The sequence below is a fragment of the Misgurnus anguillicaudatus genome, chromosome 19, assembly GCF_027580225.2.
Source record: "Misgurnus anguillicaudatus chromosome 19, ASM2758022v2, whole genome shotgun sequence".
Lineage (NCBI taxonomy): Eukaryota > Metazoa > Chordata > Actinopteri > Cypriniformes > Cobitidae > Misgurnus > Misgurnus anguillicaudatus.
In genome coordinates, this window is record NC_073355.2 from 28,480,498 (window position 1) to 28,496,630 (window position 16,133).

The 16,133-nt window shown below is 39.9% G+C and overlaps 1 protein-coding gene across 16 annotated transcripts in view; it reads left to right on the plus strand.

The window, feature by feature from the left end:
• Positions 1–16,133, plus strand: part of rbfox1 (RNA binding fox-1 homolog 1) — a 330,856-nt gene that overhangs the window by 175,281 nt on the left and 139,442 nt on the right. The window contains exon 1 of one of the 16 annotated variants that reach the window (XM_055194141.2): positions 9,270–9,719. The exons of 12 other annotated variants lie outside the window; for them this stretch is intronic. In XM_055194141.2, the coding sequence (XP_055050116.2) occupies positions 9,621–9,719 (99 nt within the window). In that variant the 5' untranslated portion in view covers positions 9,270–9,620. Of the gene's footprint in view, positions 1–9,269; positions 9,720–9,809; positions 9,980–16,133 lie in introns of those variants that run through there. 3 more of the 16 variants (XM_073857352.1, XM_055194135.2, XM_073857357.1) reach the window with 3 other exon arrangements.

Below are 16,133 nucleotides of genomic sequence, written 5' to 3' on the forward strand. Positions count from 1 at the left end.
TCACCGGCCACCACTGGGAGCGATCCCAGAAACAACGTGTTTGCATCACACAGAAGGTACAACATGCTGTGTAAAAGTGGTTTATGTCTACAGTCAAAGTGACTTATTGGTAGGACTGCACGATGCTTAAGAAAAATGCAATATGCAATGACTTGCAGAATAAAGCTATAAACCATTATGCTTTAAGTGTGTAAATTAATTTAATACCATTACTATAATAAATGTGTTTGCTGGAAATTACCATATATTCTTTTTGAAAAAAAAGAAAGGAACACACGTTCTGTCCTGCCAGTCTTTTGGCTAACTAAAACGCTAAATATTGAACTACCATATTAAAATCCTTTAGTTATTGCAAACCTTTGTCATATGCAAATTTGCAATAGTTCGATAATATATCTTGCAGCCCAACCTGCTGGCAAAGAGTCTTGCTGCTTAATGTAATTGTTTCATGCCATGGCACGGTGCGCCAACCTTTAAACTGTAATGATTCTTTTATTTTATTTTTCCAAAAGTTAAGGTAAAAATATTATTTTTCAAAGATGAGGTTGGGAAGAGAAGCACTATGCATGCAGGTGTGAAACCTTCATCAGGATGCAGCGGACGACTGGCAGAATAGTCTTTAGAGACATCTGATTGACTGGAATGATGTTTAGGTATTGCTTTTTCTTTTAAATTGGAATCAGTGATGGAACAGTTGGAATATTAATGCTTTTCTGAGTCGTTTAGCATTTATGGAGCTAAGGCAAAGCAACATGAGTCCCATTGTGGACCTCCTGTAGTGTTCTATCTTCTCTGTGGTGCATTTAATAATTGGTACTCATTTCCATTCCTGCCACCCTAGTAGTTCAGCAGCTGGGTAATTACTGCAAGCCAGCTTTAAGACTATGCATGTCAGAGCATTGTGTGCGTATATTTGTGTGTGTGTGTGTGTTTTCACCATTTCCATTTTACTCTGTCTTTCAGCGTTTCACAATTCACTTATTAAAACATTGCATTCCTTGTAATACACAACATTGTGTTACATCACACATATGCAGGTATGACATCTCTCAAGAAATGCTTGCGCTCGGAAAGTTGTGTTGTGATGTCCTTTGTGGGGTGAGTGAGGGCTGAAATCTTTGGACAAGGTCTGTCATAATACAACGGTGACATGCCATCCAGATATTGCAGGATGCAGACAGCACTACAGTAGTTAAGCCGTTGCTCATTGTGCATTAATTTTGACGAGGAGCGCCTATTGAAAACAAAGCTCTTTTTATGCAGCGCTGGAAAAGAGGATTTCTTATACATTGACATAATTAATCAGAAAGCAGCATGTTCCCTCAATTAACACCACAGGGAAAAGTGGAATTGGCCTCTTTTTGTATGTTGTGGCAGATTTAAGGACCTTTGCTGTGTGCAAACAAATGGAGGGGCCTTAATGAGCAGGGAGACTTGGAAGAATAAGCTGGAATATAAATAAATAAATATATAAATATATAGCATACAAACAGCAGTTATTTTAAGTAGCGAAGTAATTGATGATCTTCCTGAAGAACACCGTGATTGGAATCTGAAAGATCTTTCGGAGGCCGCTTGAGTTCCTCTTCTTGTTGCTAATTGATTTGGATATATCGTTGTTAGTGTGCTCATTGTACGGCCGATTCTTGCAGAAATATATTTGGAATTACATTGCTTCAGTCTGTTTCTGATGTCCGTAATGCTCTGCGTCAAGATTTCATTCTGTCAGATCTCATAAGAAGCTGCGTTTCGCTGGTTTGTTTGCCCGTACGCGTGAGAAGCAACAGAAGAAAGCGCACCATCTGTCTTGCTTTTAGTAAGACTGACTGGCTCGGAAGTTCAGCGTAAACATCAGACATTTCGATATAATTTGCCAGCTGCCGGGTTAGCTGGCGTTTGAATTACAGGTGCGGTGGCGGGCCGGTTTGAGACGCGGTGTGTGTGTGAATGAGCAGGGCGTGTCTCAGAGCAGCAGCTGATGATTACAGGGAGTGGTCTCGGGAGATGTGTACTCCTCCGATTGTTCCCTGCCTCATGCTGCCTATTAAATGAAGGCAAGTCCCTCTGGAGGGTCTTTGCTCTTTTGCAATCTTCGTAAGGAAGTGGGAAGCTAATTAATGATATGCTAATGACTTGAACGCAGCATCCCTTTGCACGACTTTCTCAATATTGATGCACTCAATCCGCCATTGTTTCACACTGCAGACTGAGACGTCTGTGTGACTAAATCACTTTCAAACGTCTTCGTCTTTTGAGGTTTTAACACATGAAAAATGCCACTCTATTTGGTCAAAAAGTAATTTCACCTATTCTGGGTTGTTTCAACCAAAAATTATGTTTTTAACCCATTGTTGTGTCAAATATAAACATTTTCTGGGTTATTTTAACCCAACGGCTGGGCTTGTCCCTTTTTGACCCTCAGCATTTTTTTTTTTGTAAAAGATGACTGTATATAACTAGACTGTGTACATATCGAATAACATAACCCTAACTTGTTTGTGTTTTATTACTAGTTTATCCTATACTTTATTACTTTTTATATACGTATGGCTTTCTAGTGTGGACAGCAAAGAATTTCATTGTCCAAGGTACATGTCTTGTCTATCCACCTGTTTCTTGACGTAAATGTGGGCGCCTCCATCTTTGAGCTTTCCGGTTTATGACTTCCGGTGAGCCACTAATGGTAGTCTATTGCGAAGGACACAAGTGTGCCATTTTGACTGGCTGTTTAATGTATATTATGAAATCCAGGAAGGCCGACATAATTTGTGCAGTTAGGGGTTTCCATAATAGCTGATACAAACGCAGTAAATCTCTACAAAACATTTGTTTTAACCATAATCCATGCACAACAACTGAATGTGTATGTGGTCACATGCATTCATGATCTGTATTTACAAATCCATCCAGTAAAACCTTTCATAGAAACTGCCAGTAAACAATAAATACAATAATTGTTTAAAAACAACTAATATTATGCTGATATAAATATGCTGATTTGGCTGATTTATTTATTTATTCTGCTACTATATATTATTACAAAAATGCGATTACCGTACAGAATATATACAACATAATCTGCTTAGTTAATGTTTATAATAGTAATGTTTTGTGCGTACTTTTGTTATGTTTTAAATGAAAAAGCAAATAATTTCTAAAAGCTAGTGCGTAAGAAGCGATGTGATAATATTCATCATAAAACGAAAACAATACTCAATATATGTAGTAGTTTAATATGGTTATTATAGTTTGTTTAAATAACTTACAATGTGTTGAAAGATACTGCTGACTGTGTCGGACCGCGTGAAGCTCGACGTGTTGCCATAAACAAGTCCATAAAAAAAAAAACTCACACCAGAGGGACAGTTGTGACATTTTAAACCATCCCCTGAAAAGTTAAAAACACAAAGTCTTGGTAAATTCCATGTACAAACACTCGACTGACTTTCCCATTGTAAAGATACTGGTATGTCTCTGTGCTTTTATTTGGACATTGAAGACCCGTCACCTTAATTAACAACACGAAATGATTGAATATATCTTCATATATCAAGCCACTTCTTAATTTCATCCTTACACTGGTTCATACATGGCAGGTGTAGTAAATATTAACTGTTAAATCATGTTTTATGCGTGCTCCCACTACACTGTTTTCTACCGGCTGGATATTGAAACGGAAGTCTCGGACCGGAAAGGAAATACGTCCCATCGCTTACTTCCGCGTTCGAGAAACAGGTGAATATGACGATAAATGCTTTGAAACTTGAAACTATATTAGGAATGTGCTAAGTTTCACATTTTCAAAAGCAAGTACACTTTAAAAAATGCTGGGTTATTTTCAACCAAGCATTGGGTCAAAAAGGGATGAGTCCAGCAGCGTGGTTAAATTTACCCAGAAAATGGTTACAGTATATTTGACCCAACAATGTGTTAAAACAACCCAGCATAGGTTAAATTACAACCAAAGTGTCTGGGCTCATCCGTTTTGATTCGACGTTGGGTTGAAAATAACCCAGCATTTTTAGGGTGTAGTTGATCTAAGTCTTAAGCCTTTAATAACGAGGCATGCTTCAGGTTTACTTGACCATAATTGGGTGTGTTTTTAGTGTAGTTCACACGGGACACGTCCTTGTGTTCAAAAACAGCTGGATGGAGCGCAGCAGACCGGAACAGAATGCAGAGGTCTCAAAACGCATTTTTAAAAGTTGAACTATTTTTAGCTTGACACATGCTGTCTTAAACCACGCAGTGCTCACGGTTCAAAAGACTTAGCCAAAGACAAAAGCCAAGGAGTCCATGTGTATCTGTAGTGGTGCTGCTTTTTTCTTTTGAATGTGAAGTTTAAAAATTTATGTAAAGTGCTTTGGCGATTAAAGATGATTTAAGGTTGCTGACAGCCTTACACTTAAAGCACAGCATGCTAATGCTTATTAAGTAGCTACGAATGTAAAATATAAATACATAAATAAAAGTATTTTCTTTACCTCCAAAAAAAAAGAATCAGTGACTACTTGGATAGCTAGCGTCTCATTGTTTCATCTCATAAAACTATTAAAACCTTTTTTTCAAAAGTTCATCTACAAAAGGCCACTTAATAGTACCACACATGCAGATTGAATCCCTTTAACATCATTTATCTCACTGCTGGAAAGGTTTTTCATTACTGGTGTGAATCTTTCTTTATGCTGCGTGTCTTTAATAAGATTTTTCCGCGGTTTGCTGGAATCAAGACAGCGTCGAGCTCGGCGGCACGGGAATTTCAGAGCTCTGCACATTAAGCAGTTAATTAATGGACTCCTGTCCGCACGTCTCAGTCGGATCCTTTGGTGGAGGAGGACGCCCGCGCGTCAGCTCTGATGGATCGCGGATCCGTCAGCTCCGAGGCTTTTCCTGTTGGTCGGTGCTGAACCGTTACTGCATGTGACAGCCCCTGGTCCTGTCAGAACGAATCGCCCCCTCCTCACAGGCTCTGCGGCGAGGGAAAGTGACACATTAATAGAAGCTAAAGCACTCTAATGGCAGAGCCCGGTGAAAGCACGGGGAAGCCATCCGCGGCGCTTGCCCCTGCTTCATAAAACGTCGCTCCGAATTGTTGTCTGGGCATAAAGAGCGCCCGGCCCCGTCCGCAACCCTTCCCCTGTCCGTGTTTGGGCGAACATCCTTCTCATGCGCGGCTCACTTCGACGTGCCTTTTTTACGGCCGTACTGTATATCTGCTACGGACCTTTGGGGTTTCGATTATGAGCTGGAGAACTAATTGGTAGAAAAACACTTCAGCATAACTTGTTATGATTTTAGCACCCACAAACATCTAATTAGCACTCCAGCGCCGGCCTCCATCTTTTCTGAGTGTTTGTCTTCTATTTAAAGCCTATTCTGTTTCCATGGTTTTCATATATATAGGAACATCAGAGGATAAAAAGGAAAGAAAATAGAAAGAGAATTAAAGTCCGTGATTATTTTTCCGTGCCTTTCCACAGAGGTGATTAACAGTGAGATGGGATTGTTTTTGTTGCCAATTAAAAAGACAGCAAAGTCTTAATGCATCGAAATGAGCCCAGATCAGCAGCTGCTGTCAAGCCAGAGCCGGGGGTGGACAGCTAGCATCTCTGCAGCTTCTGCTCTAGGTAACCAGCTGTGTGGAGGTGCTAAGGATCGCTTGCTTCGTCCCACCCAGTAATCAATTTGCAGGCCCCTAGCACAGACAGCAGCGGGATAACAAACGACTCGCGTTTCTGTTGCTTCCAGACGCACACTCAAGAGCTAATGAAAGCCAGTCTCAGCTGCCACGCAATCTGCCTGCACTCCTCATTGCCCCTGAAGTCCCCGATGCATTGGGCCCATTGTCTCCGCACCGTCGTATTTGTGCCTGAGCCCCATCTGTTTCCGTAATTACTGTCATGTAAAGCGACTTTTCCAAATTGTGCAATGTGCAAAGTAAAAGAGTGGCAAGGAATCTCTGATTAGCCTCCAGGAGATGATCGTCATTGATGTCGCCGTCCGCATTCGGAAAAGTGTCACATATCAAGGGACGTCTCGAATTCCTATGCAGACTGTGACTGTGCAGAGGTGTCACTCTGGCTCTCGCCACCGAGGTGGCTCTGGAAAATATCTCCCTCCTATCCAGTTGTGGCGTTTTTATTTTCCTATTGGAAATGATTGGAGCATTTCCCTGTGTTTTCCCACAGCTAGGAGAAACAAACAATACTATTAACGATGAGTCTCACCCATCACAGCCTGAACGTCTGCCTCTCGGACCAGCGAGATAATGGCTGATTTTCCGTACGAAACCCATCACGCTGTGGCTGGGAATGTTAGCCATCATCTTGACTTAGGATTTACATTAACCAAGCCGAGATCATAATGAAAAATAACACTAACAATGACCAAACCGGCTCGCTGCAATCCACCTCCGTGTGACTTCATCAATCTTCCCTACACGTTCGGCACCTGCTGCAGTCCTGTCAACTTCCTGACACGGGGTGGAGGCAGCCAGTCCTTCCTTATTAGACTGTCAGCAGCGGTGATGCTCACATCGGGTGCACGGGCTGAAATGGAGCCCGGGCCTGTAGTGCAGCACCCTGCTACTGAAATACACCCAACCTGATCCTAAATGACAATGTGCCAAGCACTGCCACACTTCATTTACTCAGATACTCGGAGGGATCTAAACATGCCAAAAGTTGCGTCACACCCTCAAAAATCCACTTTTGTTTGTCGCCAACATCTGAAGGATGTTTTTTTATTTGTCACATTTGTCACACATACGTATTCATCTTTTAAACAGTGTGTCATCTTTTTAGTGTTTTGCCCTCTAACAGGGACAACAAGGTGATATTAGTTGTCGCTTCCATCAGAAATGTCAAAAGTACGTGCCGGCTTGTTGTTTAGCAAAACACATCTCCATTTTTGTTGTCCCGTTATTGTTGCATGCATATGTGTGTGTGTTTGAGAGCTTGCCATGTCATTAATAATTAAAATAACATAATGGAAAACAACCAACCATGTTCCCCTTTTAACAGGAGAGTCAATTTGTCGTGGTGGAAAGCGTTCATCTTTTAGAAACTCATGAATTCATGGGAGGGATTTGAAATCTTGTTTGTCCTAATGCCACAGCAAAATACTGAGCTTGTATGCTAATTAAGCAACAGAAATGCACAAATGTATTAAGGATTAGCTGCTGACATTTTTATACATCATAGGTGAAGATGTAAAAGGCCTTTCTCATTAGTGTTGACATGTTACATGGCACAATAACACATAATTCCTATCTGCTGTCAGTTACTGAAGACGTATAAATGTTAATGAAACTGAGTTTAAGATTAAAGGCTTAACATTATGTTTTCCAGCTATTTAATGATAGATTTTTAGATCCTCACCTTATATGTCCTTTTTCTTATAGTAGTGTGGGAAACATTTACCATTGGTGATATTATATATTTAAATCCATTGTATAGGTCCTATATCCAAAATACATTTTGGAATCAGAGTTAATCCTGTTTACTTTATAACTGTCCCACCCTACATTGTTTTTTTTAACTTAATATTAGGTTTTACTTAGAAAAGTACATCACATGATGTTAATTCCAAAAGCAGCTTTGTTTTATTTGTTTAATAAGACAAATAGTAGAAGATAGTAGAAATATATAACAAACTCTTATCTAAGTAACCTAAATACTTCACCAGTCTGTCAGCACGAGAAAGATCAGAGCCATGTCTTGTTTCATTATTAATAAAGTCTCGCTATTTGTAATGCTTTGCATGAATTTGGCATTAGGCTGTTCTCCACAGTGCAAAAGCAAAAAAGCTCAAGAGCTTTAAAAACCTTGTTGCCTCCCTTACCCTCTCTGCAACCTCTCTGCCCATCTAATACAGACCAATAACACAATGCACACAAGAAATCCGAGAGCGAAGCATCACTGACAAACAAAAAGATAAACGAGGTTCCTCTCCCTCAATATGCAGCCTCTACTTATTTATTCAGTAAAGCCTAAGACAACAGACAGACTGCAAATAGCACCCGTACCTCATCACATGTCAAAAACACAGTGACATGCGGTAAAATAAACACCACTATCTGTGATGAAACATTGGGAGTGTGCTCTTTCATTTTTTTTTAAGCGAAAAAGATGCGCCGGCTGACAGTCCAGTTAATACTTTGTACTAAGAAGCATCAAGGCGAAACGCAGGGAGAAAAGGCCGAGGATAAGACGCATCTATGGTGGGGTGGGGGTAGAGAAACCGTCTTGCCTTGAGGCTATGTGTGGGGTGGAGAAGCGGAAGAGTAAAATGGAGCAAAGCAGTCTGCTGCCCTCTCCATAATACATGTCTGCCTGCTCAAAAGAAGCCTGTTTTAATTACGGATACTCGTGCAACATTGATTTTTATGAATCTGCTCTTTTAAAGTAACAACAATATGAAATCCTGCCCTGGATTTGAAAGCCACCTAAGGTTGTAACACTGAATAAAAAGGAATAAAGATTAAAGAGGGATATGAATAATTCAAATTCTTATTCCTCTACTGTAGACCTCGGTTGGCCCGTCAGCTGAATATCAGTAGCAGGTTTAACAGCTGTTAATGAAGCTACAATAAAGACCTTTCTGCTGATAGAGAGATATGGCATGTGATTATAAGAAAAGCCTTGATGAACAACAAATGCAAACATTTACGTGGGGTTTAATGAATAATTTAGTGCCTTGCATTTGCCTTAGTGCACATAAATGTTTTTTATGACTTGGATAAGCAGATAAGACAGGCTCTCTTGTGATATATGTAGCTTTCCCAGTTTATTGACACTTTTTTTGAGCAAGGCTTTCTCTGCACTTTCCCAAAATATTTTGTTTTCATTTTATTCGTTGCTATTTATTTGTTGGGGGGTTTATAAATCAAAATAATTAAAATACAATTAATACTGATTGTTTGAGAAGTAAAAAACAAGTGACATGTTTTATTTGTTTTGAATAAATATTGTTTTAAGGAAGCAGGCTGGACATATCGTTTAATGCATTACAGTGTCATATGAAAATATTTTAATAGATTACAAATGCGATGGCAGTTTGTTTAGTCCTGAGATAGGTTCTTTTCTGTGCGCACGTTTTATGTGGCGCGCACACAGATCCCATATTAATAAATTATAAGGACAATTCAGTTTCACGCCAAGGGAAAACAACGGAGAGATCCCCACCCCCGTTAAAAATGAATATGTGATTTAGGATTGGCCCCCGCCCCGCGTCTCCTTTCCTCCGAGATTCAGATGCAGCTCAATGAAACGGAGTGCGCGCCCGGACTCATCTGACAGCGCGTGCAAAAACACACCAGCGGCAATCAACTTCACAACTCTTACCTCTTACCCCGTGATCCAGTTTAACTAGAAAACCCGAAACAAAACATAGAGTCTGTGTTTACAAGGGTTTTACTCAAACTATAACAGCAAAAACACGCACTTTGCGTTACAAACAGACGCGAGCTCTCCTGGACTCTCGCGCGCTCGCGTTCGCTTTGGCAGGTCATCCAGCCACGATTGTGCTTCTGTAAGGCATTATAACCTTGATCGGTCCTCCTAAAGCGGTCTCAGCGACCCCGTAAAACTTGTCGGACGGGACAGCGCGGACGCGACAGCATGCAGCATCCTTTGACGGGCGGGACGTGCGTCGCCCTGCCGAGCGTGGACATGTGCCCGCAGCTCTCGTGTGCCTTGACTTTCATGTACTTACAGCAGGTGAGTGAGTCTGTGAACCCGCGGATCCGGCGCGAACACGGTGTGCGTGCGTGCGCGCGTGTGTGTGTGTAGTCGCGTGGGTGTGCTGCCGAGTGAAAGTGGAAAACGGATGCGAGTGGACGGTGTGGTAAGAGAGGGATTTTGTCGTGCGTCTGCGATCGTGCATCCTTTGTGAATCGTTCAAGTTTGCGCGTAGCTGTATTAATCCACGCAGATTGTCTAAAAGAGTACCGAGCTGTTCTTTTCACTTCTCGTGACAGGTAAACCACTCATTTCGTGTGCTTTTGCTGTGTGATAAATAATTCTGCTGACTCGTTTAACTTTGCTACACGATATCCTCGTGCGCTCAGCATATTGTGTCTGCATGTGTCTGCTTTATGTGTTTTGCTTGTGCTTTTTTATTTTGCATGTACGGGTTTTTATGCTCTGGTGTATTTATTTACACCTATTAGGCTACACATCCAGATAAAATTTACAATTAACCTGCCTTATACTAAAAAAAATCCCACCTAAAACTTTGTAATAAAGACTCTGCACCCTTGGGCATCTTTCCATCCCCTGATTATCTGTTAGACTTAATTGTCATCAGTGCCTTTTCCAAACAGTGAATCAGCTCCTTGAGTGATGACAATTCAAGGGGATTTATCAAATCAAAAGTTAATCTATGGTATTGATCAGTCATCAGGTCTTATGCATGTCTCTCTGAAGACTCGACGTGAGCGAGATCAGTGATCTCATTTAACTTTCATCTGTCGCACAGAGCCACCATTAACCTTCAGTGACACCTCTAACCTTTGTCTTATCCAATAGAAATTGCATTCCATGTCAGCTTAATTGCAAATACATTTGAGTGATAAATATTTTTTTTCTAACAAAGAGTCAGCTTTCATTTCTCTAATTAAGGAAGAATAAGTCAATCATGCATTTCTTTTAGAGTCCAAACGATATTGTACATTTATTTAGCATGAGGATCTTAACATTGTTATTAATATTATAATTTTTAATGCACCTGCTGTTTTATTATATTATTTATTATGATATCACATTGTTAGACAATTTTGCACACAGCAAAAACCTTTCTCTAACTGTCTGGGGTATGTGTCCCATTATGACAGAGGTCAATATAATGTTTGTTTTTCCCAATTGTGTGCCTCCGCAAGCATTTCTGCTTTTTCGTGTGTGCGTTCACGTGTTTGAGTGAGCTGAAAATCTGGGTCTTTGAGACTATTTATAGCTAAGACGCAAGACATTTTGAATACATCTCACGACTGCGGGGTCTCATTCAGATTGAAGCAATGCATATACGTGACTGTGCTAAATTTTTTGTCCTTTTTCTGTACATGTGTCAGAATGTATAGCTTACATTTCATTGCGTATCACTAGTGGTGTCAGGCCTGTTTAGTTTGTATGTATCAAAAATCTTCATGTTTATTGGCGGAACAATTTTCATTAATGTAAATGAATGACTCATTTTATTACACCGTCTCTTAGAGACAAATGACAGCAGAGTAATTTAATTATTTGCTTCTATTAAAAGTCACAGCAGTCGCTGCATAGACATATACATCATGCTTGTGTAAATGCACAATTTTGCACATTTTAGCAACGCTATACGTTTGCATTCACCCACAGGACTGTGATGCTTTAAGCAGCGTTTTAAGCAGCTGACAGTTAGACCTTACTTGACCCTTTAGAGCCGGGGGCGTCCCTCGCCCTCTCCTAACTCCTCACTGCCGTGGGACCCCGGTCTGACCCGGAGTGGGCGGTGTGGGAGGTGTGGTCGCCCGGTCTTTACTGCTAAAATCAATCCTCGGCCCAAAGTCACATGGCTCTGGCTCTCTTTCAGCAAATTTTTACAGCCCCATCTTTCTCATCTCTCACTCCCTTCATTGCTCCCACTCTTTCTCTCTCTCCACCGCTCCCATCTGTGCTGACTGCGCGTAACTGCTTCTCTCTCCTTCCTTTCCATTACATCTGCTCAGTGCTGTTCATTTATTTAAGTACCCGGCGCAGCCGTACGGCATCACGCCTCCTGGACACTTTTGCTTCTTACCGTTTCTGTCTCAAAAGGCTCATTTATCAAAGTAATAAAAATAAAACCATGGTATAGACTGGGTGACGTCCTGTACTGTAGCAGTGTATTTTTGTTTAGCATGATGCAGATTTTGTGTCTTGTTTATCCATTTATATTTAGATATTTTGGCGTATTTTACCACAGTTTAGTTTTTCCCTCTACAGCTTTTTCTGTATTTGGGTAGTTTTCAAAAATGTGACACCTCCACCTGTTAAATTTGTTTTATTATGTATGGAGCATTATCATCTCTGGATTGCATGAAATATTTGTACCAGAACAAATATGAAATAGTCACTAGTTTCAGGACATAAGATGCCTACACTTTCCCTAGGCAGTCATATGAGAAATTGTTCCTTTACCTCTTTTATGAATCTTATGGCCTTATTTTTACTCTTGTGAAAATACAGTAACACTCATTATTTGCAATATTATTGTTAAAGTTCATTATATTTCTATTCCCAAGCTGCCATGACTTCTTAAAGTGATGAATGCTACACTTTAAAAGTGTCAAAAATAATTTTTGGGTGACAGGTCAGGTTTAAAAGATAACCTGTCCTCTTAAATTACCAGTAAAGACATTCACGAAGGAAAAATATGCGGAGAATGAAATGTACGTGTCCAAACACAGACAGTGAATCTGACACTTATCCTTCATTTGAAATCCGCCCACCATAGATTGTTTTTGTTCTCAGTGCCATCTGATCTCCTAAATCAACATGCATTAAAGGATCTCCAGAAAGTTTAATTTGTATTGTGGCATGGCATTGAAATCCATATCCCTGGCTCTTTTGTATAATGCTTCATTTATTCTATCCCGCTCCCATCTCGCAGCTCTCGGCGAGTCGCTGAAATGAGAGATTGGTCGTGTCATCGGGTCCTGATGAGTTTTCAAACCCTTCAGTAAGCATTGACAGGCAGGTAAAGGCCAGGGCTATTGCGCTTGTCATGGGCCATGACTCTAAATGATCACATCCTTTTGTGTGGCTGTGTTTGCATGCTCTTAGTGGAAGTTGGTTATTGCTTGAATGCAAACAAGAGAGTAGTGAATGTCCTAGGTCATGTGTGCGTGTTGTGCACCGGTGCATGGCCCTCTGGGAGAGAGAGATAGAGAGGAAGAATGGGAGAAAGAGAGAGAGAGATTGGTAGGAGAGAGAGAGAGAGAGAAAGAAAAGGAGAGAGGCGATGTGCGTATGGAAATTGGGGCGGAGACCATCTGCCGGGCCTTGCTGGGCACATGTGTTCCTGTTTGTGTGTTTGTGTGTAGAAGAGTGATTAGTCTCTCACATTCATAATAATGTCTGTTTACTATTGCAGCTGTTGCACAATTTAGCAATCGTCTCCCTGACCCTTTTTTTTGGGTGTCTGCATTGCAAAGGCACCCTGTGTTCGCTGAGCATTTCACAGTTCATTTAAAGCATCTATAGTGGCTGTTTCAGTTCTGAAGAATTATTGCATTTGATACAGAATTCAAGTCAAATAAACATCACTTTTGATAATTGCTTGAATACATTGTTTGTATACATTTAGGTAATAATATGATTGTTCCGGTTTTACTGTATGCGGAATAATAATGGAGATTACGTGATGTGTTTGATTCCCAGGGAACACACGTAGTGATAATAAAACGTATAGCTTGTATGCACCATAAATCACAGTGTCTGCCAAATGCATAAATGTAAATATAAATATTATCTAGCAATGTTGGTATAAGCTAATTAATATTCATGAGCTGAGTATAGTCAGCATAGCCATAAAGAGGAATCAATCTTCCCCCTTCCAAATAGCCTCTGCTGTCTGTGGTCAGATCAAAGGCGATTTTTACAATATGTGTCTACCTGTACGACTACTAAGACAGATGAAATAGAGGAAAACAGACGAACTAGAGATCGAGCCGGAATGTGCCCGCATCCGTGTTTGTCTTCTGGCTGCCTAAAAGTAATTATCCAGCTGCTGTGCGGCCGAGCCCGAACCATGTTTTATGAGCTTCAGTGTTTAACACATCCAAATGAACAAATGTCATCTCCCGTCGTGCTGGTTAACTCCATCCAGCAGGGCCTTCACTCAGCTGTGACAGGCCTTGCTTAATGCGAGCGCTCCCTGCTTATGGTCAGTCAGCAGAGAGACCAGCGGCCGATGCAGGGAGGAGTTGGCATGTTGAGGGCCCGCTGTAGATTACGGCCACTGTAATTGCTCTGAAATGGAACTGCATCCCAGCCAGCAGGCAGCTCATTAGCAACAAACCCCAACATATCAAGTGAACCTCAGGGAGCCGTGCAAAAAAAGCAAAAGCAAAGAAAAGCTAGGGAAAAACTGCCTTACCGGTCTTTACATCTAACGCCTGCATAGTTTCAAAATCGACTAGTCAGTAGGTTGACTGAGCATCTAATCGACTTAATGGGGATTGCTTGGAAAGCATTGTTTCTTTTTTTATATACTAGAAAGTTGGTTCTCATGATTTTATGGAAAGTCGTGTTGCAGTCACGAAAAATTTGATTCATTTATTCGTGTCCATGGCACTAAATTCAGCTTTTATTCGTCCCTTGAGCACAAATGTCTTTTTCGTGTCACCCGCACAAATTTCTTTAAATAGTTTCTCGTACCCATGGCACGACGTTCTTTTTCATGTCATTTTATGTATTTTTTCTCCTTTTTTCCTTTTTTAAATCATTGTCGCTTGGGGTTGGGGTTAGATTTGGGGTTTGGGTAAGTGAATAAGTGGTAAGAAAATAGGAAAAAAACAATGAAAAAACAATACATAAAATGCCACTAAAAAGAAAGTCGTGCTTACGGACACCAAAAACTATTTATAGAAATTTGTGCGGGTGACACGAAAAAGACATTGTGGGCAAGGCACGAAAAAAAGCTGAATTTAGTGCCATGGACATGAATAAATTACTAAAATTAATAAAATTTTGCGTGACTATAACACGACTTTCTGTGAGATCAGTCTGTATCAAAATGTCATCAAATCTTTTTAAAATGTATTAATATTTAATCACTAATATTTTATTCGTTTAGTCCATGGCACTAAATTCAGCTTTTTTTCCATGCCTTGAGCATGAATGTCTTTTTCGTGTCACCCGCACGATTTTCTATAAATTGTTTTTCTTTCTTTTTTATGTCATTTTATGTATTTTTTTCTCTTTTTTCCCTATTTTTAAATCATTGTTGCTTGGGGTTGGGGTTAGATTTGGGGTTTGGGTTAGGATGTACTTTTATGTATTGGTTTCTTCATGTTTTCTTCCGCTTTTAAAACTATTCTCGCCTGGAGTTGGGGTTAGAGTTGGGGTTTGGGTAAGGATGTCTAAAAATGTAACAGAAAGTGATTCTAACCCCAACCCCAAGCGACAATGATAAGAAAATAGGAAAAACTATGAGAAAACAATACATAAAAAGAAACAAAAAAGAAAGTCTATTTATAGAAATTTGTGCGGGTGACATGAAAAAGACATTCGTGGTCAAGGCACGAAAAAAAGCTGAATTTAGTGCCATGGACATGAATAAATTACTAAAATTAATAAAATTTTGCGTGACTATAACACGACTTTCTGTGAGATCAGTCTGTATCAAAAGCTCATCAAATCTTTTTAAAATGTATTAATATTTAATCACTAATATTTTAATAATTTATGTCCATGGCACTAAATTCAGCTTTTTTTCATGCCTTGAGCATGAATGTCTTTTTCATGTCACCCGCACGATTTTCTATAAATAGTTTTTCTTTCTTTTTCGTGTCATTTTATGTATTTTTTTTTCTCTTTTTTCCCTATTTTTAAATCATTGTCGCTTTGGGTTTGGGTTTGGATGTACTTTTATGTATTGGTTTCTACATATTTTTCTTCTGTTTTTAAAACTATTCTCGCCTGGAGTTGGGGTTAGAGTTGGGGTTAGGATGTCTAAAAATGTAACAGAAAGTGATTCTAACCCCAACCCCAAGGGACAATGATAAGAAAAAAAAAAAAACCATGAGAAAACAATACATAAAATGAAACAAAAAAGAAAGTCGCGCAACGAACACCAAAAACTATTAAATTCTATTTATAGAAATTTGTGCGGGTGACACGAAAAAGACATTCGTGGTCAAGGCACGAAAAAATCCGAATTTAGTGCCATGGACACGAATAAATTAACCACATTTTGCGTAACTATAACACGACTTTCAGTCTGTATCAAAAGCTCATCAAATCTTTTTAAAATGTAAAATATTTAGTCACTAACTGTTGTCATGAACATGATTTCGTACTTGTTATTGTTTGTCAGACGTAGGTATGAAATGACAGGCGTTTCTGGTGCCTGTCCATTTTGGGAAATTGATGTCATTACAGGCTCTTTTTTACAGT